This window comes from Pezoporus wallicus, unplaced genomic scaffold (assembly GCF_028554395.1).
Source record: "Pezoporus wallicus isolate ANWC-B61680 ecotype Strahan unplaced genomic scaffold, APGP_CSIRO_Pwel_v1 contig_13178, whole genome shotgun sequence".
Lineage (NCBI taxonomy): Eukaryota > Metazoa > Chordata > Aves > Psittaciformes > Psittacidae > Pezoporus > Pezoporus wallicus.
This window is the reverse complement of record NW_026641245.1, coordinates 542,078-563,211: the sequence shown is the minus strand read 5'-3', so window position 1 is coordinate 563,211 and position 21,134 is coordinate 542,078. Positions and strand designations below refer to the sequence as shown.

Sequence of the window (21,134 nt, the reverse complement as noted above, 5' to 3'; positions counted from 1 at the left end):
ATCAATGTCTGCTCTGGGTGCTGCTGGCCTGGCCTGGGGGAGCACCGGCGGTGCCAGGGGCTCTGTGCAGCTCGTGGGTGCTCAGGTGCTGTGTGAGGTGGGAAATGGGGCCTGGGACCCCCTGGGCTGGGCTTGTGTCCCCCCGTGGCTGGGGGTCCTGGGGCTTAGGGTGCTGCTTGGTTGGGTGCCCCATGCCCTTGGCTCTGCCGTGGCTCCATCTGGCCACCAGGCTCCGGGCGGGCTCCGGGGCCCCTTCCTCTGCTTCCCCCGGCCCATGGGACCTGAGCTCTGGCTCTGCCTCCACTTCCCCTGGCAGGGAAACGGTGACTCTGCCTGGAAGGAATTTTCTTGCTGTCTCCCCTCCCTGCAGCTTAACCCTTCCCCAGCTGGCCAGGGGCCACCGCCGGCTCCTGAGGTCAAGGAGCTGGACACCCTGCTGCTCCCTCTTCTTTGCCAGCCCTCCTCCTCCTCCTCCTCCTCGTGTGGCTGCCGTGGAGGGAGCGGGTGAGTGGTGCTCCGGACTGTGTCCCGGGGTCTGCTTGGCACCGGGATGGTTGGGTGGGATCTGGTTGGACTTTGGTTTGCCCAAAGGAAGGAGCTTGGAGCGGTGCCCGTGTCCTGCTCTTGGTGCCGGGGTCGGTGCGGGGCAGGCGGTGGTGGCTGCGCCGTGGCTGTGTCCGGCCCCGCTGCAGGATGCGGCTGGCCACACGCGCTTCCTCTGTGGCCAGGGGACGTTCTTGTGCTGCCGGTAACGGCTCCGGCCCCGCTGCCCCTTCCCACATCCTGCCCCAGGTCTGCGGGAGGAGCAGGGGCCCTGCCGGGGCAGAGCGAGTCCCGTGCGGGTCCTGCCCGTGCCGGGGCTGCAGGCAGAGCCCACGGGGCCGTTGGTGCTTCACCGGGACCCATCTCCCCACCTGGAGGCTGCAGCCCTGACCCCAGTGGGAGCCTCGGGGCTGGCGCAGTGGCTGGGGGGGAGCCGGGACAGGAGCCCCGGTGACCTGGCAGAGCTGAAGGTGAGGCCTGGCTGCGGGCAGCAGCGTTCCTGCCCCGGGCAGGGCTGTGGGTGCCCGACACTGGCATGGACCCCGTGAGGGGCTGCGGAGAGGCCACCAGACACCCCCTGCACCCCAGAGTGAGCTGGGGGACACGGACATGGAGGGCAGGGGCTGCCCGGGGGCTCCGTGCTCTCCTGGCTGAGCTGCCTCTGTTATGCAGAGATGGGGCTGGCTCCTGGGGCTGACTCCTGGCTCCATCACCCATCCCAAGGCTGCACGTTGGCACCTGGCAGCTGGGTTCTGCTGCACTCAGACAGGCTTTGCTTGCTGGAGTGTCCCCTGACACCAGCACCCCCTGGCAGCAGGGCAGAGGGGATGGAGCTGGCCCCGGCCCAGCAGGTAGCCCTGCAGTAAGTAAATGTTTGCTTTTGCCCTGCCAAGCACCATCTGAGCCCAGTGCTGGCCCTGTTCCCAGGCAGTGCTGGGTCACTGCACCCCACAGACCCACCTGCACCCCACGGAGCCCACAGGCTGCCCTCAAGGACTGGGACGTCCATGATCCACTGCTGCCGGTAGGGCTGGGGCAGAGGGTGCTGGGCTGGGGGGGCTGAAGAGGGGTCACCCCCAAGCAGGGACCCTTCCCGGTGTGCCTGGGTGCTGTGGGTGCTGCGAGGAGGGCGCACGGGCAGGCTTGGTTCCTGCTGGGTTGTGGTTTGTCCCTTCTCCTGCCGTTCCCCTGGGATGAGCATGGCCAAGGCTGGTGAGAGGATGTGAACCCCCAGCAGCACCCTGGGGGGCTCTGGCGTGTAGGGGACGAGCTGGGGGGGTTGTCCCCAGCAGCGGGGCACTGCGGTCCCAGGCTGCATGCGGCTGGAAGGGTGTTCCGGGATAACGCTTCCCGGATGGGGCTGGGGCACAGCCTGCATGGCCTGGGGGGCTCGGGCTGCTCCCCCTGCCCCACACAGCTGCCACGGGGGAGCGTGTGCCCCCAGCCCGCACCCCAGCACCGCCACCGCGGGCTCCAGCCGTGCCCCTGCCGGGGCTCTGTGCCACGGGACCCCCGTGTCTCGGCGGGGCTGTGGCCGGTGGGATGCTGAGCGCAGCCCGTGGCACGTGCAGGCTGCGGGTGCCCGTGGCTGGTGGCAGCGGCACGTGTGGGCCTCGGGCTGGAGTTTGACCCCCGGCACGAGCTGCGGCCCTGGACTTTGAGAGGGCTGTGGGCAGGGGCAGTGCCACGGGGACCCCGCGGTGCGCTGAGCCCCGGCCGCGCTGTGACCACCCGCCCCATCCCTCCTCTTGCAGGGCCAGGCGGGTCCCTGGGAGCCCCGGCCCGTGCCCGCTCCCGCGCTGCCCATCCCTGGTGGTGCAATCCCGAGGTGCCGGCGTTCCCCCCCGCCGCAGCGGTGCGGGCTGTTAGTGCTGCTGAGAGCCCGGGGAGTGCAGAGCTCATCCCCGGGGCTGCCACCACCCTGAGACTCACGGTCGTTTAATACTTCACTCATTAACTTGGGCTGATAAACCCGGTGGGAGCGAGAGGCTAAAAGCCGTGCCAGGCGAGCAGCACCTCCCTCGACAGTCGCTCCGCGGCCCCGCCATGGCGGCCGGCTTCTTCATCAGCAAGAGTGTGGCCGTCGTGGCCGTGGTGCTGGGTCTGGGCTCCGTGGCCACCATCATCGCGCTCTCGGTGGTGTACGCCCAGGAGAAGAACAAGGCGACGGATCTTGGCACCACCGAGCTCAGCACCGCCAGCCCCAGCACCACCAACACCGCTGCCACCACTGCCACCACTGCCTCCACCACCTCCACTGCCTCCACCACCTCCACTGCCTCCACCACCCCCACTGCCTCCACCGTGCCCCCTGCCCACGATGCCTGGGACAAGTGGAGGCTGCCGACCACACTGATGCCGGAGTTCTACGAGGTGACCCTGCAGCCCTTCCTGACGCCCGATGCCAACAACATGTACATCTTCAAGGGCAACAGCAGCGTGGTCTTTGTCTGCGTGGAAGCCACCGACCTCATCCTCATCCACAGCAAAAACCTGAACTACACCCTGCAGGGCTCCTTCCACGCCTCGCTGCAGGCAGTGGATGGCTCCAGCGTGCCCCCCATCACCCGGACCTGGCTGCAGCCCACCACGCAGTACCTGGTGGTGCAGCTGGGCAGCCCGCTGCAGCAGGGCCAGCGCTACCGGCTCTTCAGCATCTTCACCGGGGAGCTGGCCGACGACCTGGCCGGGTTCTACCGCAGTGAATACGTGGATGAGTCAGGCACCAAGTAGGTGGAGGGCAGGGGATGGGACTGAGGGTGGCCGGGCACGGGGCGAGCGGAGGGAGCCGGGTGCTGACGGGGGTCTCTTGCAGCAGGGTGGTGGCCACCACGCAGATGCAGGCGGCTGATGCCCGCAAAGCTTTCCCCTGCTTCGACGAGCCGGCCATGAAAGCCAACTTCACGGTGACGCTGATCCACCCCTCCGACCACGAGGCCATCTCCAACATGCCCGTCAGGAGTGAGTGGGGTGGGAGGAGCTCCAGTGGGGGGCTCTGGGGGCCCGGCAGGGCTGTGGGGTGACCTCCCCCTTGCTCCCCATAGGCACCCAGCAGCAGCAGATCGATGGGAATACCTGGAACATCACCAAGTTCGAGACCACCCCCAGGATGTCCACCTACCTCCTGGCCTTCATCGTCAGCCAGTTCACATACGTGCACAACATGTCGGAGAATGTGCTGGTAGGATGGGGGGGCACAGACCGACCCCCTGCCCACCCAGGGCTCTGAGCCTGAGCCCCACATCCCACCCCTTCAGATCCGCATCTGGGGCCGCCCCGCGGCCATCACCGAGGGCCAGGGCGAGTACGCACTGCAGGTCACTGGCCCCATCCTCAACTTCTTCGAGAGGCACTACAACACGGCATACCCGCTGCCCAAGTCCGGTGCGTGCCGCGGCACTGAGGGTTGGAGGCACCGGGGTTGGTGGCACCGGGGTTGGTGGTACCAGCATTGGAGGTAGCCAGGTTGGTGGCACCGATGCACCAACAGGACCCCTGTGCCCCCAGACCAGGTCGGCCTCCCCGACTTCAATGCGGGCGCGATGGAGAACTGGGGGCTGGTGACGTACCGGGAGAACTCGCTGCTCTTCGACGACGCCTACTCCTCCATCGGCAACAAGGAGCGGGTGGTGACCGTCATTGCCCACGAGCTGGCGCACCAGGTACTCACCGTGCCCCCGCTGGCCCCCCTCTGTCCCCACACTGTCCCCGCGGTGTGACGGGTGCTGTGACCCCCCGCAGTGGTTCGGGAACCTGGTGACGCTGCGGTGGTGGAACGACCTGTGGCTGAATGAGGGCTTCGCCTCCTACGTGGAGTATCTGGGTGCTGACTCAGCAGAACCCTCCTGGAACATTGTGAGTGTCAGGGCATCGGGCAGCGGGGTGCCGGCAGGGTGCAGGCAGGGTGAGGGCAGGGCTGAGGCGGGTGCTGTCACTCACCCCCACAGAAAGACCTGATGGTGCTGAACGAGGTGTACACGGTGATGGCGACAGACTCCCTGACCACGTCCCACCCGCTCTCCTTCCGCGAGGACGAGATCAACACCCCGGCCGAGATCAGCGAGGTCTTCGACTCCATCGCCTACAGCAAGGTGGGTGCAGAGGGGTCCCCGGGGGGGGGGGGGGCCTGCAGGTGTCCCCTGCCCTGGGTGTCCCCTGCCCTGGGTGTCTCCTGCACTGGGTGTCCCGTGCACTGGGTGTCCCCTGCACCCGGTGTCCCGTGCATCGGGTCTCTGAGTCGCCGTGCCCGCAGGGAGCGTCGGTGCTGCGGATGCTCTCGGACTTCCTCACCGAGGACGTGTTCAAGGAGGGGCTGCAGGTGAGGCTCTGCCGGAGCTGGGGGGGTCCCATGGCAGGGGCCTGCCTGGGTGCTCTGCAGGTGTCTCTTGCTCCGGTCCTGCTGCTGCTCACACTGGTTCTCTCCCGCAGTCCTACCTGCACACCTTCGCCTACGGGAACACGGTCTACACGGACCTCTGGGTCCATTTGGAAGAGGTAGGAGGGGGCTGGTGGCTTCCAGCTGCCTCCCACGGCTCGGCCCCATCCCTGCTGCTGCCCTGGCTCGGGGGTCCTGGCCACGGGGTGCAGCGCCCAACCCGCACCCTGTCACTGGTGACCCGTGGTGCTGCCCTGCCGCAGGCTGTCCAGAGGAGCGGCCTCCAGCTGCCCGGCACCATCAGCGACATCATGGACCGCTGGACACTGCAGATGGGCTTTCCCTTGGTCACCGTCAACACCCTGGACGGCTCCGTCAGGCAGAACCACTTCCTGCTGGACCGTGACTCCGTGGTGGAGAGACCCTCTGTCTTCAAGTGAGCTGGCTGGGGGCCGCGGCAGGCGGTGCTGGGGAGGCCGGGGGTGAGGGACGGTCCCACTGCCTGCCTGTCCCATCACAGCTACACCTGGATCGTGCCCATCACCTGGATGACGCTGCAGACCACTGGGCAGAGGCAGTGGCTGACCAGCGTGTCAGGTACAGCGCATCCTGCCCGGCGGGGAGAGGTGGTCCCGCTGCAGGTCAGGGTCCCGGGGGGCACGGTACCAGTGTGGGGAGGTCTGAGCCTTCTCTCCACCTCCCAGAAACCAAACCCGAGTTCCAGGTGAGCAGCTCCAGCTGGCTCCTGCTGAACCTGAACGTCAGCGGGTACTTCCGCGTCAACTACAACCAGGAGAACTGGGACCAGCTCCTCAACCAGCTTTCCACCAACCACGAGGTACATGGGGCTGGCCGGGGCCAGGGAGTGCCCGCCACCCCATGCGCCCCACTCAGCGCTGATGCTGACTTTGCCCTCTCTTCCAGGCCATCCCTGTGATCAACCGTGCCCAGATCATCGATGATGCCTTTAACCTGGCCAGGTGAGCGGTGCCGGCTGCCGCGGTGCCGGCAGCACCAGGGGAGCACCCGGTGGGTGCTGATGCTGCCCTCTCCCCACGCAGGGCGCACTACGTTGATGTGACCTTGGCCTTGAACACCACCCGGTTCCTGAGCCGCGAGACCCAGTACATGCCCTGGCAGGCGGCGCTCAACAACCTCGCCTACTTCAAGCTGATGTTTGACCGCAGCGAGGTCTTTGGGGTGATGACGGTGAGCAGAGCCCTGTGCCGGGCCTGGGTCTGCCCCAGAACAGAGGGTCTGGTGCTGACCATCCTCCTGCCCCCCCAGAAATACATACAGCAGCAGGTGACACCCCTCTTCAACCACTACAAGAGCATCACCAGTAACTGGACCACCATCCCCAGTGGCCTGATGGACCAGTGAGTGCCACAGCCCCAGGGTCTCCCCCACCACACCGGGATGGTCACCAGGGCAGGGCATGGTCCTGGTTGTTCCCTGGCTGCCGTGTGCTGGTCCCCAGCCCTGCATGGTCCCTCTGTCCCCAGGTACAGCGAGATCAATGCCATCAGCACAGCCTGCTCCTACGGCATTGCCGAGTGCCAGGACCTGGCCACAGACTACTTCCAACAGTGGCAGCAGAACGTCTCCAGGAACCCGTGAGCGCCCCGTGCCCGGTGCTGCGGCCACACTGGGTGCAGGGCTCCTGGCTGACGGCTCCTCTGTCCCGCAGGATCCCCCCGAACCTTCGCTCCTCCATTTACTGCAGCATCGTGGCCATGGGCGGGGAGGCGGCCTGGGACTTCATCTGGGACAGGTTCAAAGAGGCGCCGGTGGTGTCCGAGGCTGACAAGCTCCGCACGGCCCTGACCTGCAGCCCCCTTCCCTGGATCCTCAACCGGTGGGTGCAGGGTCCCGGTGGGAGCCGCGGCTCGGCCCCTGCAGCCCCTCACCGGCGCTCTGCCCCCCCCAGGTACCTGCAGTACACCCTCGACCCCAGCAAGATCCGGAAGCAGGACGCCACCTCCACCATCAACAGCATCGCCAGCAACGTGGTGGGGCAGCCCCTGGCCTGGGACTTCATCCGCGGCAACTGGAGAAAGATCTTCACCCAGTGAGCTCTGCGGGGGGCGGTCAGGGCAGGCAGCACCCCCCGGCTGCCTGGGACCCTCGGGGGTGGCACCAGCCCCTGTCCCCAGTCCCGCTCTGCCCAGAGCCCCCGGCTCAGCGCCGCTCTGCTCTCCAGGTACGGAGGCGGCTCCTTCTCCTTCTCCCGGCTGATTTCGTCGGTGACCCAGCGGTTTTCCACGGAGTTTGAGCTGCAGCAGGTGAGGCTGAATCCTGGCAGGGTCCATGGGGCCAGGAACAAGGGACCCCAGTCCTGCTCTGTGCTGCTGGCACCATCCAACCTGCCCTTGGCAAGGGACTCCTGCCCCTGCCTCTGCCCCTTGGTCCCCAGGCTCTGGCCAGCTTCTGTCCCTGTCTGGGGCGCAGTGGGGGCAGTCGGGTGCCCCCCGCCTGCTCCAACTTCTCTTCCCCTGGCAGCTGGAGCAGTTCAAGGCAGACAACCAGGACATCGGCTTCGGGTCAGGGACACGAGCGCTGGAGCAGGCGCTGGAGAGGACCCGCACCAACATTAACTGGGTCAATGAGAACCAGCAGAAGGTGCTGGCCTGGTTCCAGGGCGAGACTGGCTCCAGCTCCCCAGCTAACCAAATAACCAGCTAACCAGTGAATGTGCTCACCTCCCAGAGCCCACCGCCCCACAGCCTCGCCCCCTCCACATCTCTCTTCACTCCATCCCCTCGATCTCCCATCCTGAAACGCTCCATCCTGGGGACACCCCAGGGACACCCCAGGGTCGCTGCTCCTGAGGGGCTGTGCCTGACGCCTGTATGATGGGCAGCAGAGGGGGTAATGGGAGGCTTTGGGCCTGGGGGGGGCCTGCAGCCATCGCTGCCCAGTGAGGCACTGGGTTCTGCGGGCTCAGGCAGGGCCTGGGATGTAAATAAAGGGTTCACACCATCACCCTGCTCTGGGTGCTGCCGGGGGCGGGGGCAGGAAGTGCCTGGGACCGTGGGGTGGGGACCGTTAAGAGCCTGGTGCTAAGTGGCTCTGGGGGCTTTGGTGACGCCAGGCCCCAGCCCCTCTGTCTGACGGCTGCGTGTGAGCTCTCCTGCTGGGCCCCTGCCCTGCTTGGGCGCTGCTGTGAGCACCCCCTGCACTGTGTGACACCCCGGCAGCCTCTGCAGGATAGGGCAGGAGGCACCGGTGTGGGCATGGGGTGCAAAAGGGTGCTGCAGCCGCACACCATGGGACACCCGGGTCCCCAAGGGATGGAGCTGGATGGTCCCAGCAGCCCCAGTGCCAAACCCTTGCAGGGAAGGGGAGAAGCTGCCTTTCCAGGTATTGGGGGGGGCTGGAGGAGCCCCCCAGGTGGTGGGTCTCTCCATCACCCTTAGGGACAGCTCTGGGCTGCGGGTGCCCCTGGCTTGGAGGCAGTGCCTGGCTCTGTGTGCTTATGGGGGTACCAGCCCATGGGGTGCCTTGGTTCCGGAGGCACTGGAGCTGGGGCGCAGCGATCGGGGTCCCGCAGTAATGACCCGAGTTGCAGCAGTGCACAGCAGCTTTATTGAGGAGCCCGGCCCCGGTGTCCATCCAGCACGGCCACAACCCTGTCCCCTGTGCAGCCTCTGTGGCCATGCAGGATCAGCTCCAGCCTCCCCAGTGCCGTGCTGGGGGGCAGCCAGGCAGGACTGAGGCCGTGTGGGGCACTGCAGCGAGGATTCTGTCCGGAGCTGATGGGATGCAGAGCTGTGTGGGAAGAGCTGTGTGAGGTGAGAGGCTGCAGGAAGGCACCGTGGCCCTGTCCAGCACCCCGAGTCCCTGCCCAGCTCCCTGTGTCCCTCACCTCTGGCCCCACATCCTGTGCCCCATCCCGCACACTCATTCTCTGGCTCAGCACACGTCGTGCTGTGCCACAAGCCCAGGCAGACACCCTGGCCATGCCGTGGGGGGGATTTATAGATGAAGCCCGTCCCGCACCCCATAAAGAGTATCCACACCCCTGCCCACCCATCCTTGGGCTCCCTCCCAGCCCCGGGGCGGGCGGGAGGAGGGAATGGGGATGAGGCTGTGAGTACCTGGAGGTGTGCGGGCAACTGGGAGCCAGGCGCTGGGGTCGCAGGGGGACCTGTGTCCGTCAGTCCTGCCGTGGGAGGCTGAGGAGGGGCTGCAGGCTCCAAGCAGCAGGAGGAAGCTGGAGCTGTGCCCGTGGCCGGGGTGCGCCTCTGGGGGGGCTGCAGGGAGGTCACTGCTCCGAGGCTGCACAGCGGGGACGACCAGGACCTTGAGGTGGAGCCAGGGCTCCCGTGCAGCTCCGGGGGGGTCCTCACCGAAGGGATGTAGGGGGGCGAGCCCCAGGCTCCCGGCCCCAGGTCTGGAACCCCAAGCACCTCCGGGGGGGGCCCTGCTGCAGCGCCACAGGGAGGCGACGACCCCCAGGCCCCCGGCCCCACGCCGGCAGCCCCGAGCAGCCCCGGCGGGGGCCCGGCCACGGGAGGTGACCCCCAGCCCGCAGCGCCGGGGGGCGAAGCATCGCGCGGGGCCGGTGCGGGCGGGAGCGGGCGGGGGTCCGGGCTCCGGCAGCACCCCAGGCCCTGGGGGCAGAGCGGGCAGTGCCGGGGCGCCGTCCCCCGCCGCCGGGCCAGCGCCTCCTCGCTGAGCCCCAGCAGCGCCGAGAGGTGCGCGATGTAGCGGGCGGCCAGGCGCAGGGTCTCGATCTTGGTGAGGCTCTGCCCGACGGGCGCCAGCGCGGGCGGCAGGTAGTGCCGCAGCCGCAGCAGGGCCTGCGCCAGCCGCCGCATCCGCAGCTTCTCCCGCTCGCTGGCGCTCTGCCGCGGGCCCCGCTCCCCGCACCGCCACGGCTCGGCCCCGGGCCCCGGCCGCCGGCCCCGCGGGGGGCAGCGGGACGTGCCGTGGGGAGCGGCGGGAGTTGGGGGGGTGGCATCGTCGAGGCCCCGCAGAGGGGCACCGTGTCCCGGGAGCTGGAAGCCGCAGGGCAGGAGCGGGGCTGGGGGTCCGGCCATGGCTCCGCTGCCCGGGACTAGGGGTGCCCCGGCTTTATGCGACGTGATGTCTTTGTGGCCGCCCGGAGGTGTCAAAACCTACAGAGCCGGGTTGGGGCCGGCCGGGAGCCTGGGAATGCCGGACCCATTTGCAGAGGTGTCAGTTCTGACTCCTCCGACCCTTAATTGGCGCTGCCCGGCGCTGGGAAGTGTGCAGGAACCAATTCACACGGCCATGAGAGATGCTAACCCGTCCACCAGCCCTGCCAAGCCCTCATCGCCTTGCACGGAAGCCCTGCCAGTGGGACTTGACCTTCCAGTGCTGGCACCCTAACACCCAGCGGTGTCCCCACACCTCCCCAGGGCCAGGAGCCCTTGCTGTGCCCACAGCTCAAACCAAGTGCCCTGAGGGGCAGGGATGTGCTGGGCACCAGTGGTAGGATGAGAATGGAATCACAGAATCCCAGACTGGTTTGGGTTGAAGGGACCTTAAAGCCCATCAAGGTCCAACCTCTGCCACGGGCAGGGACCCCTTCCACTGGAGCAGCTTGCTCCAAGCCCCTGTGTCCAACCTGGCCTTGAGCACTGCCAGGGATGGGGCAGCCACAGCTTCTCTGGGCACCCTGTGCCAGCGCCTCAGCACCCTCCCAGGGAAGAGCTTCTGCCTAAGAGCTCATCTCAGTCTCCCCTTGGGCAGGTTAAAGCCATTCCCCTTGGCCTGTCCCTACATCCCTTGTCCCAAGCCCCTCTCCAGGTTTCCTGCAGCCCCTTTAGGCACTGGAGCTTCTATTCTCCAGTCGAACACCCCTGGCTCTCAGCCTGGCTCCAGAACACAGCTGCTCCAGTCCTCGGAGCATCTCCATGGCCTCCTCTGGACATATTCCTTTCCCAGGAGACATCCCTGTGCTGGCTGCACTGATTTCGTCTTCCTGACCCACTGTATGAAACCCAGGCTGTGGACTGGGTTCCCAGTGGGCAGCCCCATGGGGATGTTGAGCTCTTTGGGATGCTTGTTTCCTGGGATGCTTTTATATCCCTCACCCCTGGGCCTGGCACTATCCTTGCCAGCGGTCCCCATCCTAGCTGGGGGTACAAGAGTGCACAGCCAGGGCTGGGAGCCATGCAGACAGAGGTGCTGGAGCAGGGACAGTGAGTCCCAGGAGGATATCAAGGTGTTCTGGGGAGGCTCCCTGGTGGGATTCCTTATTGGAGGACTGGCTGCTCCTGGGGCACAGGAGGGCTTTGGCCAGCAGCATCATGAGAAGCCCTGGGGCTAAGCTCCATTCCTGTGCCCTCACCACCACCCTAAGGTCCTAAACGTGCCAGAGGGATGTGGGGGGATCCATCTCCCCTGAAGGGTGGGGGGCTGCTGGCTGTCCCTCGCGGGGCTCTGACCCCACATCAGCGCTGTCACGGCCCAGCCGTGCTCCAGCACTTGTCTAAACAGAGGGAGGTGGGAAGCGGCCGCAGCGGGGCCGCAGAACTCATTACCCGGGAGCTCATCAGCTAATGAGACCCAGGAGGGGGCCCGGGAAGGCGGGGGGAGCGGAGGTGGGGCAGCGCCTAGGGGCACAGGGGAAGGGGCCGTGCCCTGGGCTGTGCTGTTGCGTGCTGAGCACCCCGCAGAGCGCCCTGGACCCCCACTGCAGCCCCCAGGGATGGAGACGGGCTCTGGGACAGCATCAGGCGTGTGCACCCAGAGACGTGCTGGGGGTCCGGATAGGTGCCAGCACCCTCGGGCCTTGGATGGGGCATGGCGCTTCCTCCAGCAGCACCGGGCCGAGTGCCACGGCACGCGTGGTGGCATGAGGGGACCACAGCAGGTCAGTGTCCCGTCCCCACTGCCCATGCACCGCTGGACCCCTGGAGCTCTGGACACCCGCGCAGCGGGGCCGGGGGCCGGGGCTGCCCAGGCTGAGCCGTGTGCGGGTTCCAGTGTGGCAGGAGCGCTCAGGCAGCAGTGAACGATAAGCAGGGCTTTTGTCACCTCCATCTCACGGCATTGCCAGGGAAAACTGAACAAGTTTCATGTGACCGCTAGGAAAAACGAGCCCGTGAGCCACGAGGCGCTGATCAGCCGCTGTGTCACCAGCAGCTCCCCGGGGAGGGGCTGCCCTGTCACCCCACTGCTGGCTCCGTGCCCCGTTCCCAGCTCTGCGCCTGGTGCCTGATTTTATACAGGGGCGCTTGCACCTCCGGTTGCGGGGGGTACCGAACCCCGCCGTACCCCGGGCTGTGCTGCGGGGTCCCCATGCTGGGGTTCCCGTGCTGGGCTCCACGTGCCGGTGCCGCCCCCGCCCGCTCCCTGATGGATTTTCCTTCCCGCTCGGGGCCGGTTTCCCTGGAAACGTTCGCACCCGCCGGCACCGACACCTGCGGGGCCTGGGAACGCGGCGGGGGGGCCCCTCACACACCCCCCCCGTGGGGTCACCGCGCCCGGGGCCGCCCCTCGCAGCGCTCCGGCACCGGCACCGGGCTGCAGCCGCTCTCCCGATGGGTGACTACGAAGCGCAGCTAGTGGTGACCTGGAGGGGGCGGCCCCGGGTGCGGTGTCCCCGGGAGCCACCCTGTGTGGTGGTGGACGTGGGCCCCCCGAGCTGGCACTTCTGCAGCTTGCACCCGAGTGCAGACCCTATAGGACACCCCACTGCAGCCCCCACCGCTCACCCCACTGCCGCCCCCACCGCTCATCCCACTGCCCAGGGCCCAAGCCCATCCTCGGAACAAGAGGCAGGGTGATGGTTGGCGGGGAGGGGGTAGGCAGCCAGAGCAGCCCCACAGCTCTGGGGTGAGATTTGTCACCCCCGTGTTCAGAGCCCTCGCCCCCCACCCCGGCCTTTGAAGTGCTGCTGGTGGCGGCCACGAAGGTGCCACTTCACACCTCGGACTCGCATAAAGGCGAGGCCGGCCGGGAGACGCCGGCACACGGCCCCGCAGCAGCAGCCATGGCAGCCCCCGGCCTCCCGCTGCCCCCCACATCCCTGCTGCAGCACTGGGGCTGCCGCGGGCCCCCGGACCCCGAGGGCTACAGCAGCAGCTCGCCCGCAGCCTCGCCCGACTCCTGCGGCCTCTCATCGCCCGCCGCTGCCCGGGGACCCCGGAGCGGGCCCGCTGCCCCCCGCGGCCCCAGGGGCAGGAAGGGAGCGCGGGGAGCGGGGGGCCCGCGGCAGAGCGCCAGCGAGCGGGAGAAGCTGCGGATGCGGCGGCTGGCGCAGGCCCTGCTGCGGCTGCGGCACTACCTGCCGCCCGCGCTGGCGCCCGCCGGGCAGAGCCTCACCAAGATCGAGACCCTGCGCCTGGCCGCCCGCTACATCGCGCACCTCTCGGCGCTGCTGGGGCTCAGCGAGGAGGCGCTGGCCCGGCGGCGGGGGACGGCGCCCCGGCACTGCCCGCTCTGCCCCCAGGGCCTGGGGTGCTGCCGGAGCCCGGACCCCCGCCCGCTCCCGCCCGCACCGGCCCCGCGCGATGCTTCGCCCCCCGGCGCTGCGGGCTGGGGGTCACCTCCCGTGGCCGGGCCCCCGCCGGGGCTGCTCGGGGCTGCCGGCGTGGGGCCGGGGACCTGGGGGTCGTCGCCTCCCTGTGGCGCTGCAGCAGGGCCCCCCCCGGAGGTGCTTGGGGTTCCAGACCTGGGGCCGGGAGCCTGGGACTCGCCCCCCTACATCCCTTCGGTGCTGTACGGGAGCGCCGTCACCTCCGACACGTGTTCGTGGCCATCCCCCCTTCATGGGGCAGGAGCTCCTCCTGACCTCCCCGGAGACCCCCTCCTGGATGCGGGGCTGATGCTGCCAGAGTTTGTGGATGCAGGGACTGTCACCCAGGTACGTGGCTGGGGTGAGCCCATGGGCACAGGTTACTCCCTTGTGCACTCAGAGCTTGGGGCACTGTGAGGACCAGATCTGGGGTGACAACAGCCTTGTCTGGGGTTAGGAAGGGGAAGGTGTCCCTGCCCTCCCTGTAGCGGGTGCATGCGGGTCCCTGACCCTCCCCAGTGCCACCCTCCCTCGTGTTCAGCTGGTCCCATTGTGGATGGGCTCTATCAACCGCCCCAAGCTCCTGTCCTGGCTGGTCCCCCTCTGACCCATGCTGCTCCCCAGGACCTGTCTGCAGACCTGCTCTCCCTTTTGGAAGCCCTGCTCCCGTCACAGCGCCAGGACTGACCCAGTCAAACCCCAGCTGCCCGGTGCCATGTGGCCCCATGATGCACTACATGGATGAAACAGCTCGTGGGACCGTGTCTCCTCTTGGACAGTGGGGGGGTGGTGGGAAGGAGCTGCCTCTCATGTGGGCCTGGAGCTGTGCTGGACACGCTGGGGTGCTGCGACTGTACATAAATAAACCCTCGCGCCCCTCCATGTGTCACCGTGTGGTGTTCCCACCGCAGGAGCCAGGTACAGGATGGGATGCTCCATTCCCGGGTCACTGCATTGGCTCTGGGGTCAGGTTTGGGTACAGGAGAGGATGCCCAAGCTGGTGAACTCAGGCTCTGCAGACAGGCCGGGCACAGGCATCTCACCGGGCTCTGGTGTGGGTACAAGCATTGCCTGGCTGGGCTGCAGAGGTTGGGGACTGCTGCTCGGGCAGGCTGGACCACATCTGGGAAAGGCATTGTGGGGAGGCTGAGGAGGAATGGGGGTCACCAACACCCTCGGGTCCAGCTCTGCGGCTCGGTGTGAGCTGAGCATTGCCCGCCCCCCGTGCTGGTGCGAGCCCCACAGCACAAAGTGAAATGTGGGTGTTGAGGATCCAGCAACAGGCTGGGGCGTGGGGCTGACCCCCCCCCCCCCCCCCCCCCCCCCCGGCGGCGGGCGCCCCCGCAGACAGAGTGGAGGGCGGGGGGGGGGGGGGGGTTACAGGGGAACCTCCTCCACGGGGGTCCCCCATTAATGGGACTGTGCTGGGGCTGGCAGCTGGGTGCGAACGCGCCGGGGCTCTGGGGCGGGGGCCTGCGGGGCTAATGAGCGGCGCTTATCTGTGAAATGACTCGCTAATTACGTTAATTCCCTCTGCCGAGGCGGGCAAAGCCTTTGAGATGCAAAACAGCCCCCGTCTGCGGATGTCCCCAGCCAGGGCTCAAGGGAGCTGGGGCGCTCCGGCTGTGGGGACATCCCTGCTGCCCTGAGCACCTACCCTGCTCCTGGGGGCTGACCGGGGCAGGCAGCTGCACAAGGTGCTCAGCAGGGGGCATGCTCCATTAGGGTGGGATCAGGGATGAGCCGGTGGAGCGGGAGCGGGTATGGAGGGGCTCGGACTGCAGGCAGAGCTGTCCGTGCACATGCACATCCATATCCATGTTCTGCATCTGTGAGTGCATCAACAGAACGGTGAACCTGGGTCTGTGTGTGTGTGTGTGTGTGTGTGTGTGTACACGAGCTCTGTGCACACTCAGGTGTCCCTGTGCACGGGGGGTGGTGCAGGGTGCAGGACTGAGCTGTTCCCAGCTGGGCTACGTCAAGGAGGAACCTGAGCTACCAGCCAAGGGCACCCAGAGCTGCCTGCCAAGTGTCTCCTGGCAGCGGGTGCAGAGGTGCTGCGGGTGCCGGAGCCAGCAGAACCTTCCCCACTCATTCACCAGGCACAGGGCGGGTGTGGACGAGCAGTGACCCTGCCATGGCTGGACAGGACACCCTGGCTGGAGGTGAGGTGGTGGTGCTGGTGGGGAGCGGGTGCTGGTTCCCTTGGGAGCTCTGGAATTGCGCGCCAGTGTCTCCATCCCCATGCAGGACCACAAGGGATGCTCCAGGCTGCGGGATGATGGGCAGCACTTGGGGTCAGCCAAGACTGTTTCACTCTGCCCTCTTTGGTGCCAAGGACCCCTGTGGCAATGTGAGGGGCTCGGGGGGAGCAGCGGGGATGGAGGGAGCAGCTGAAGGGGGAGGCAGTGAGCTGGGGGGAGCTGAGGTGCAGACACCGTGGTGTGGGGCAGGGAGCAGGGCTCCAAGGGACCCATCCCCCCGGAGCCCGCATCCCAGGCTGCCTGTTGCCGCAGGAGGCGGCCGTCTGGACGCAGAACCCATGGGGAACGCCAGCGTGGAGCCCCCCAGCAACGTGGGCGCCCTGCATCAGGGCTGCGCCTGGACCCTCCCGGCGGAGGGGGCTGAGGAGGCGCTGCGGGTGCCCACGTTCTCACCCGCTGCCCAGGCGCGTGTGGCCATCACCTTTGCCCTGTTCGCCCTCTCCGCCGGCTGCAACCTGGCGGTGCTGCGTGCGGCGGGGGCCCGGCGCGGGGCCCGGCGCTCCCACGTCCGCCTGCTGCTGCAGCACCTCGCTGCTGCCGACCTGCTGCTCACCGTGGCCGTGATGCCGCTGGACGCCATCTGGAACATCACGCTGCAGTGGCGGGCGGGCGACCTGGCCTGCCGCCTCCTCATGTACCTCCGCCTGCTGGCCATGTACGCCTCTGCCTTCGTCACCGTTGTCATCAGCCTGGACCGGCAGGCTGCCATCCTGCGCCCGCTGGCCATCGCCCGTGCCCGGAGGAGGAACCGCATCATGCTGCAGGTCGCCTGGCTCCTCAGCGCGGTGCTCTCAGCACCACAGGTACCAGCGCAGGGCTCCGCTCCGGCTCATGCCCCATGGAAGGCTCCCACCCTTCCAGGGTGTCAGGCTGGGTTAATCCCAGGGCCGGTGCTGCCGTGAGCCCTGCAGGACAGGGATGGAGAGGGCTTGGAGGAGAGGCAGCCGAGTGCCCTCCTCTGTGTGCCACGATTCCCTGGGAGTGGGGAGCCCGTCTGGTGCATGCGTGACTCCGGGTCCCACTCCGATGACCAGGGCCTGACCCTGTGGCTCCAATAGTCCCTGGCTTGGATACTGGTGTTCTACCTTAGGGAGGCCTGGAGCCCCTGGAGAGGGGGCCGCCATCCCACCTCTGCTTTGCCTCCAGCTCTTCCTCTTCCGCACGGTCACAATCACCATCCACCCCCTGCACAACTTCACGCAGTGCACCACGCTCGGCAGCTTTGCCCAGCCCTGGCATGAGACCTTCTACAACATGCTGGGCTTCACCTGCCTCTTCCTGCTCCCACTGCTCATCATGGTCTGCTGCTACACCCGCATCCTCCTGGAGATCTCCCGGCGCATGGGCTCCAGCCTCTGTGAGTGCCCGAGATGCCATGACCCCGTGCCAGGGGGTTCTGCAGGGACACTGGGATGGGGAGAGCAGGAGGGAGCCCTGGCTGGAGCTGTGTGGGCACCCCGCAGCCCTCCCTTAGGGAATGGGGTCCCCATTCCAGACAGGTTGCTCAGTGTCCCCCACTGAGGCCATGGTCTCCCTCAGTCTCCTCCCAGGATGCATCGCTGCGGTGCTCCAGGAACAACATCCCCAGAGCACGGCTGCGTATGCTGAAGATGAGCCTGGTCATCGTCTCCTCCTTCATCCTCTGCTGGACTCCCTACTACCTGCTGGGGCTGTGGTACTGGTTCTGCCCCCGGGCCATGGAGAAGAGGGTCTCGCCCGCCCTCGCCCACATCCTCTTCATCTTTGGCCTCTTCAACGCGTGTCTGGACCCCATCACCTACGGACTCTTCACTATCCCCTTCCGGAGGGGCTGGGGCTGCCCCTTTGGGCACAGACCCAAGCCCCAGCCGCCCTCCCTGGCCACCGGCTCCTTCCACTGCTCGGCCTCGTCCCTTCCGCAGCAGCGGGAGCTGCTCGCAGGCACCAGCTCCTGACACAGCAGCTCCCTGTGAGGGGGCACGGTCCTGCGCCACGGGGATGCCCCGGGGTGCTCAGCTTGGGGGACAGCAGCAGTAGGACAGGTCTGCCAGGGTTTGGGGAGTCACTGCCGCTGCCTGCACCCCAAAGTGCCTCTGCCGGTGGTGGGGCTGCTGCGGGTGCCTCCAGCCCCTTTTTCTGCCTGCCAAGCTCTGTGTGGCAATAAAGCACCCCATGGCCACTTCCTGCCCTGCCTGCGTCCCTGGTCGAGTTGGGCTGGGGTCCGCAGAGCCCCGGCTCACCGTCGCTGGCAAGGTGGCTGGTCTGGAGCTGGTCCTGGCTGCTCCATCCCTGCCATGGGGTGGTCCCAGTGCAGGGCAGACCCCAGGGTGCGCAGGGGGGTGTCCAGGGCTGGTGCCTTGTCTCCGCAGCGGCTCCTGGTCCCAGTGGGGCCCATGGCTGCGGCCCCGCTCCGCACGGGAGCTCCCGGCTCCCGCTGAAGGTCACTGCGAGGCCCCGGCTGCTCCCGGCTGCGCGGCAGCTGCCCAAGGCCGGCGCTGCCGCAGGAGCCCTGGGGAGCGCGAGCGGCAGCTTCACTGCAGCCAGGCCTGAGGCAAGCGGCCGACTCCAGGCAGCGTCTCTGGGGCTGCCCCTTTGCTGCAGTGGGTGCTGGGCTCCCTCAGCACCTCCATCCCTGCTGCAGGCGGGACCCGGAGCTGCGCGTCCCGGGAGCGGTGCCCAGCGCAGCCGCGGTCGCAGGGTTTATTGGGAAGTAGCAAAGCAAAGAACCAGTGGTGCTGCTCCTGGGGGTCTCTGCCTTGAGGGGCTCCAGCGAATGGGGCTGCGGTCCCAGGGGCACAGGGGATCCTTGCTGTGGCTGGGCAGGGATAGGGCTTCCTTGGGATGGATGAGGCAGAGCTGTGCCCACTGCTGCTGGGATGTGCAGGGGGGACAAGCCCCAGGTGTGGATGATGGTAAGTATGAAACAGTCTGCAATACTTAAAGGGGTGACAGTTAACTTGGAGAGGGGCTTTGCACAAGGGCCTGTAGGACAGAACAAGGGGAATGGCTTTAACCTGCCAGAGGGGAGACTGAGATGAGCTCTTAGGCAGAAGCTCTTCCCTGGGAGGGTGCTGAGGCGCTGGCACAGGGTGCCCAGAGAAGCTGTGGCTGCCCCATCCCTGGCAGTGTTCAAGGCCAGGTTGGACACAGGGGCTTGGAGCAAGCTGCTCCAGTGGAACGGGTCCCTGCCCGTGACAGGGTTTGGAAGTGGATGAACTTTAAGGGCCCTTCAACCCAAACCATTCCATGATTCTGTGATCTTGCATAGGGCACATCACTTGCTCCTGTGGCAGAGAAAGGCCTGAGAAATACTGTGAGGATAGGGACTTGCAAACCAATGGGAACCACAGGACCCATCAAGTGACGGGAATCACCAAGCAATGAGCTCCAGCTGAAACCTCGGCTGTTTATGAGTCAGCAGCTCCTGGGTTACTGCTGAGGCTCTTTCCCCAATGTTCTGACAGTGTACCAGTTGTTGGACAAGGGTCTGGAGGGTTGATGCTGCTCCAGGACACCCACCTGCTCCCCCAGGGAAGCTGGAGAGCAGACACAGACCGGCCGGAAGAGGGGACAGAGCCGCAGGCAGGGCAATGCAGTGGGAGGTGATGCTGCGAAGGCCTGCCAGGGGATGCCTATACTTGGGTGACTGTTTCCCACCCAACTCAGCAGCATCACGGCATCCCCTGCTCCCTGCAGCGCCCTCCCCGCAGCAGCACCTTGCAGAGCACGAGGTGACCCAGGAGAACGCTGCTGCCCGCTCCCCGTGCAGCTCAGCATGGCGTGGCTGAGGCTCTAGGTGCTGGTGCTGCCGCTGCCGGGGCGCTTCTCAGTGAAGAAGCTTTTGAGCAGCAGCACTTGCCCAATGCTGACCACAAAGAGGATGAGGGTTTCCCCGACCGACCAGTACGAGACCCGGCCGTTGAGGTCCTCGGCTCTGCTCCGGTCCTGTGCTTCCCGCAAGCGGTAATGGGTCTGGGAGTCGATCACCGTGTTCAGCGCCTCGTGGATGGTGACGCAGGCAGACTCCATCTGGGGAGACAAGCACATTCCAGCGCTCCTGCTGCGGCACGGTGCTGAGGACAGTGCTGGGACACCCCGGGCATGGCAGCAGTGCCCTGAGCTGCTGGGTCTCTGCCAGCTGAGCTCTGCCCAAAGGGGCAACGCTGGAGACCTCCCAGTGAAGGGAACCCACTGCAGGCACCACAGCACAACTGAGAGGCACTGGGGCTGGTCCAGCCCTGTTGTGCTTCCCATGTGTGGGATGGGAGCCGGGTGCTCCAGTTGGAGCAGGTTCAGGCCTGGAGCAGCCCCCCGATCCCTCCCTGGGAGCAGGATGTGGCCCGCATGGCATGGGGTGAGTGGCTGGCGGTTGGCACTTCTGCATTCGGCAGAGGGGAAGGGGCACGAGCCCCAGGCACTGTCCCGTGGGGCCGTTTGGCCACAAGCGGGAGCTGCGGTAGGACCTTCCCCCCATGGCAGCCCCATGTCACTGTGCAGGGACCTACCTGTGTCAGCGCGGTGACGCGGTTGCTCATGTCGGGCAGGATCGGGGGCTCGTCGCCCACCTGGAAGTCGAAGTAGACGGTTTTGTGGGAGAAGGTGGAGAATTCGTTGCTGAAGCAGAAGGTGTAGACGCCCTGGACTTCAGTACGGTGCGGGAAGCTGTCGTACTGCTTCTTGGTCTCCTTGTAGATCGTCCTGCCATTGGGGTCCTCCACATAGCAGTCCACATCGTAGTGTCCGCCGGTGATCACCTGTGCAAGGAGATGCAGCAGCACATGCCAAAATCTGAGGTGAGAGCACGTGCTTTTGCCCATACCTCACATGGCCAGCCTAGACTGAGGGAGCAGTGGGGAAGTTGCACCCTGCAGGGCACACAGCTCAAGTGGGGCGTCACAGCTCAGGGTGGGATGCTCGGGTCCAGGCCTGGGTCAGGGGCTCCTGTGGTCACATCCCAGTGCTTGCTCCAAGACAGGCACCACTGGACGTGAGAACAGGGCTGGGAATTGGTCGTGGTGCAGTGCAGGGGGAGACGGGAACTGCATGGGAAAGGTGAAGGTGCAGCCCTGCCAGGGGCTCTGTGGGACATGGGAAGGAGCACAGAGTTGCGGGTATGTGAAGAGGGTGACGGGCACAAGCAGGGGGCGATGGTATGGGCAGGGCAGGGACATGGGGCTTGGGGGCTGGACAGAGGGCAGTGGGCACAAGAAGGGGCAGGGGCGCGGGCAGGGGCGCAGGCAGGGCAGTACCTGGTAGTCCAGCGTGAACTTGAGGCCGCGCTCCAGCTCCTGGTGGAAGCACTGCCGGTCGCTGTCGGGCAGCTCGAACGTCAGCTCGGTGCCGCCGGCCCGCAGCGCGCCCAGCACCGACACCAGCATCAGCAGCGGCAGCGCCCGCATCCCGGCCCGCATCCCGCCGCTCCCGCCCCGCCTGACGTGGCGCGCACCCGGCACCGCCACCGGCCGCGCTTCCGCTGGGG

At 67.0% G+C, this 21,134-nt stretch overlaps 6 protein-coding genes across 7 annotated transcripts; 3 read left to right on the top strand and 3 right to left on the bottom strand.

The window, feature by feature from the left end:
• Position 1: 1 nt before the first annotated feature.
• On the bottom strand, positions 2–2,497 carry LOC130606415 (collagen alpha-1(I) chain-like). The gene is made up of 3 exons (XM_057422732.1): positions 1,504–2,497; positions 915–1,137; positions 2–860 (listed from the first exon to the last, which is right to left on the bottom strand). Exons 1-3 carry the CDS (start codon positions 2,495–2,497, stop codon positions 2–4), a joined length of 2,076 nt encoding a protein of 691 aa, XP_057278715.1.
• ANPEP (alanyl aminopeptidase, membrane) lies at positions 787–7,903 on the top strand. The gene is made up of 22 exons (XM_057422694.1): positions 787–1,013; positions 1,498–1,567; positions 2,298–3,272; positions 3,359–3,504; positions 3,588–3,724; positions 3,801–3,927; positions 4,051–4,205; positions 4,285–4,398; positions 4,491–4,634; positions 4,796–4,861; positions 4,972–5,037; positions 5,182–5,354; positions 5,439–5,515; positions 5,623–5,756; positions 5,843–5,898; positions 5,980–6,127; positions 6,206–6,297; positions 6,424–6,534; positions 6,609–6,776; positions 6,849–6,989; positions 7,122–7,203; positions 7,421–7,903. The coding sequence occupies exons 3-22, from the start codon at positions 2,590–2,592 to the stop codon at positions 7,601–7,603; spliced, it is 3,003 nt and encodes a 1,000-aa protein (XP_057278677.1). The 5' UTR covers positions 787–1,013; positions 1,498–1,567; positions 2,298–2,589; the 3' UTR covers positions 7,604–7,903.
• Positions 7,904–7,980: 77 nt separating this feature from the next.
• Positions 7,981–9,963, bottom strand: LOC130606414 (mesoderm posterior protein 2-like). Its single transcript, XM_057422731.1, has 2 exons — positions 9,019–9,963; positions 7,981–8,121 (listed from the first exon to the last, which is right to left on the bottom strand). The coding sequence occupies exons 1-2, from the start codon at positions 9,961–9,963 to the stop codon at positions 7,981–7,983; spliced, it is 1,086 nt and encodes a 361-aa protein (XP_057278714.1).
• Positions 9,964–12,770: 2,807 nt separating this feature from the next.
• On the top strand, positions 12,771–14,556 carry LOC130606407 (mesoderm posterior protein 1-like). Its single transcript, XM_057422722.1, has 2 exons — positions 12,771–13,760; positions 14,037–14,556. Exons 1-2 carry the CDS (start codon positions 12,888–12,890, stop codon positions 14,097–14,099), a joined length of 936 nt encoding a protein of 311 aa, XP_057278705.1. The 5' UTR covers positions 12,771–12,887; the 3' UTR covers positions 14,100–14,556.
• A 736-nt stretch (positions 14,557–15,292) lies between these two features.
• On the top strand, positions 15,293–17,626 carry LOC130606405 (gonadotropin-releasing hormone receptor-like). Of its 2 annotated transcripts, none has more exons than XM_057422719.1 (4): positions 15,293–15,577; positions 15,929–16,479; positions 16,880–17,033; positions 17,216–17,626. In XM_057422719.1, the coding sequence occupies exons 1-4, from the start codon at positions 15,550–15,552 to the stop codon at positions 17,608–17,610; spliced, it is 1,128 nt and encodes a 375-aa protein (XP_057278702.1). In that variant the 5' UTR covers positions 15,293–15,549; the 3' UTR covers positions 17,611–17,626. The 2 variants fall into 2 exon arrangements, with proteins under 2 accessions (XP_057278702.1, XP_057278701.1); XM_057422718.1 differs by having other exon boundaries at positions 16,823–17,033.
• Positions 17,627–19,111: 1,485 nt separating this feature from the next.
• TMED3 (transmembrane p24 trafficking protein 3) lies at positions 19,112–21,123 on the bottom strand. The gene is made up of 3 exons (XM_057422725.1): positions 20,905–21,123; positions 20,161–20,409; positions 19,112–19,684 (listed from the first exon to the last, which is right to left on the bottom strand). Exons 1-3 carry the CDS (start codon positions 21,064–21,066, stop codon positions 19,448–19,450), a joined length of 648 nt encoding a protein of 215 aa, XP_057278708.1. The 5' UTR covers positions 21,067–21,123; the 3' UTR covers positions 19,112–19,447.
• Positions 21,124–21,134: the final 11 nt, after the last annotated feature.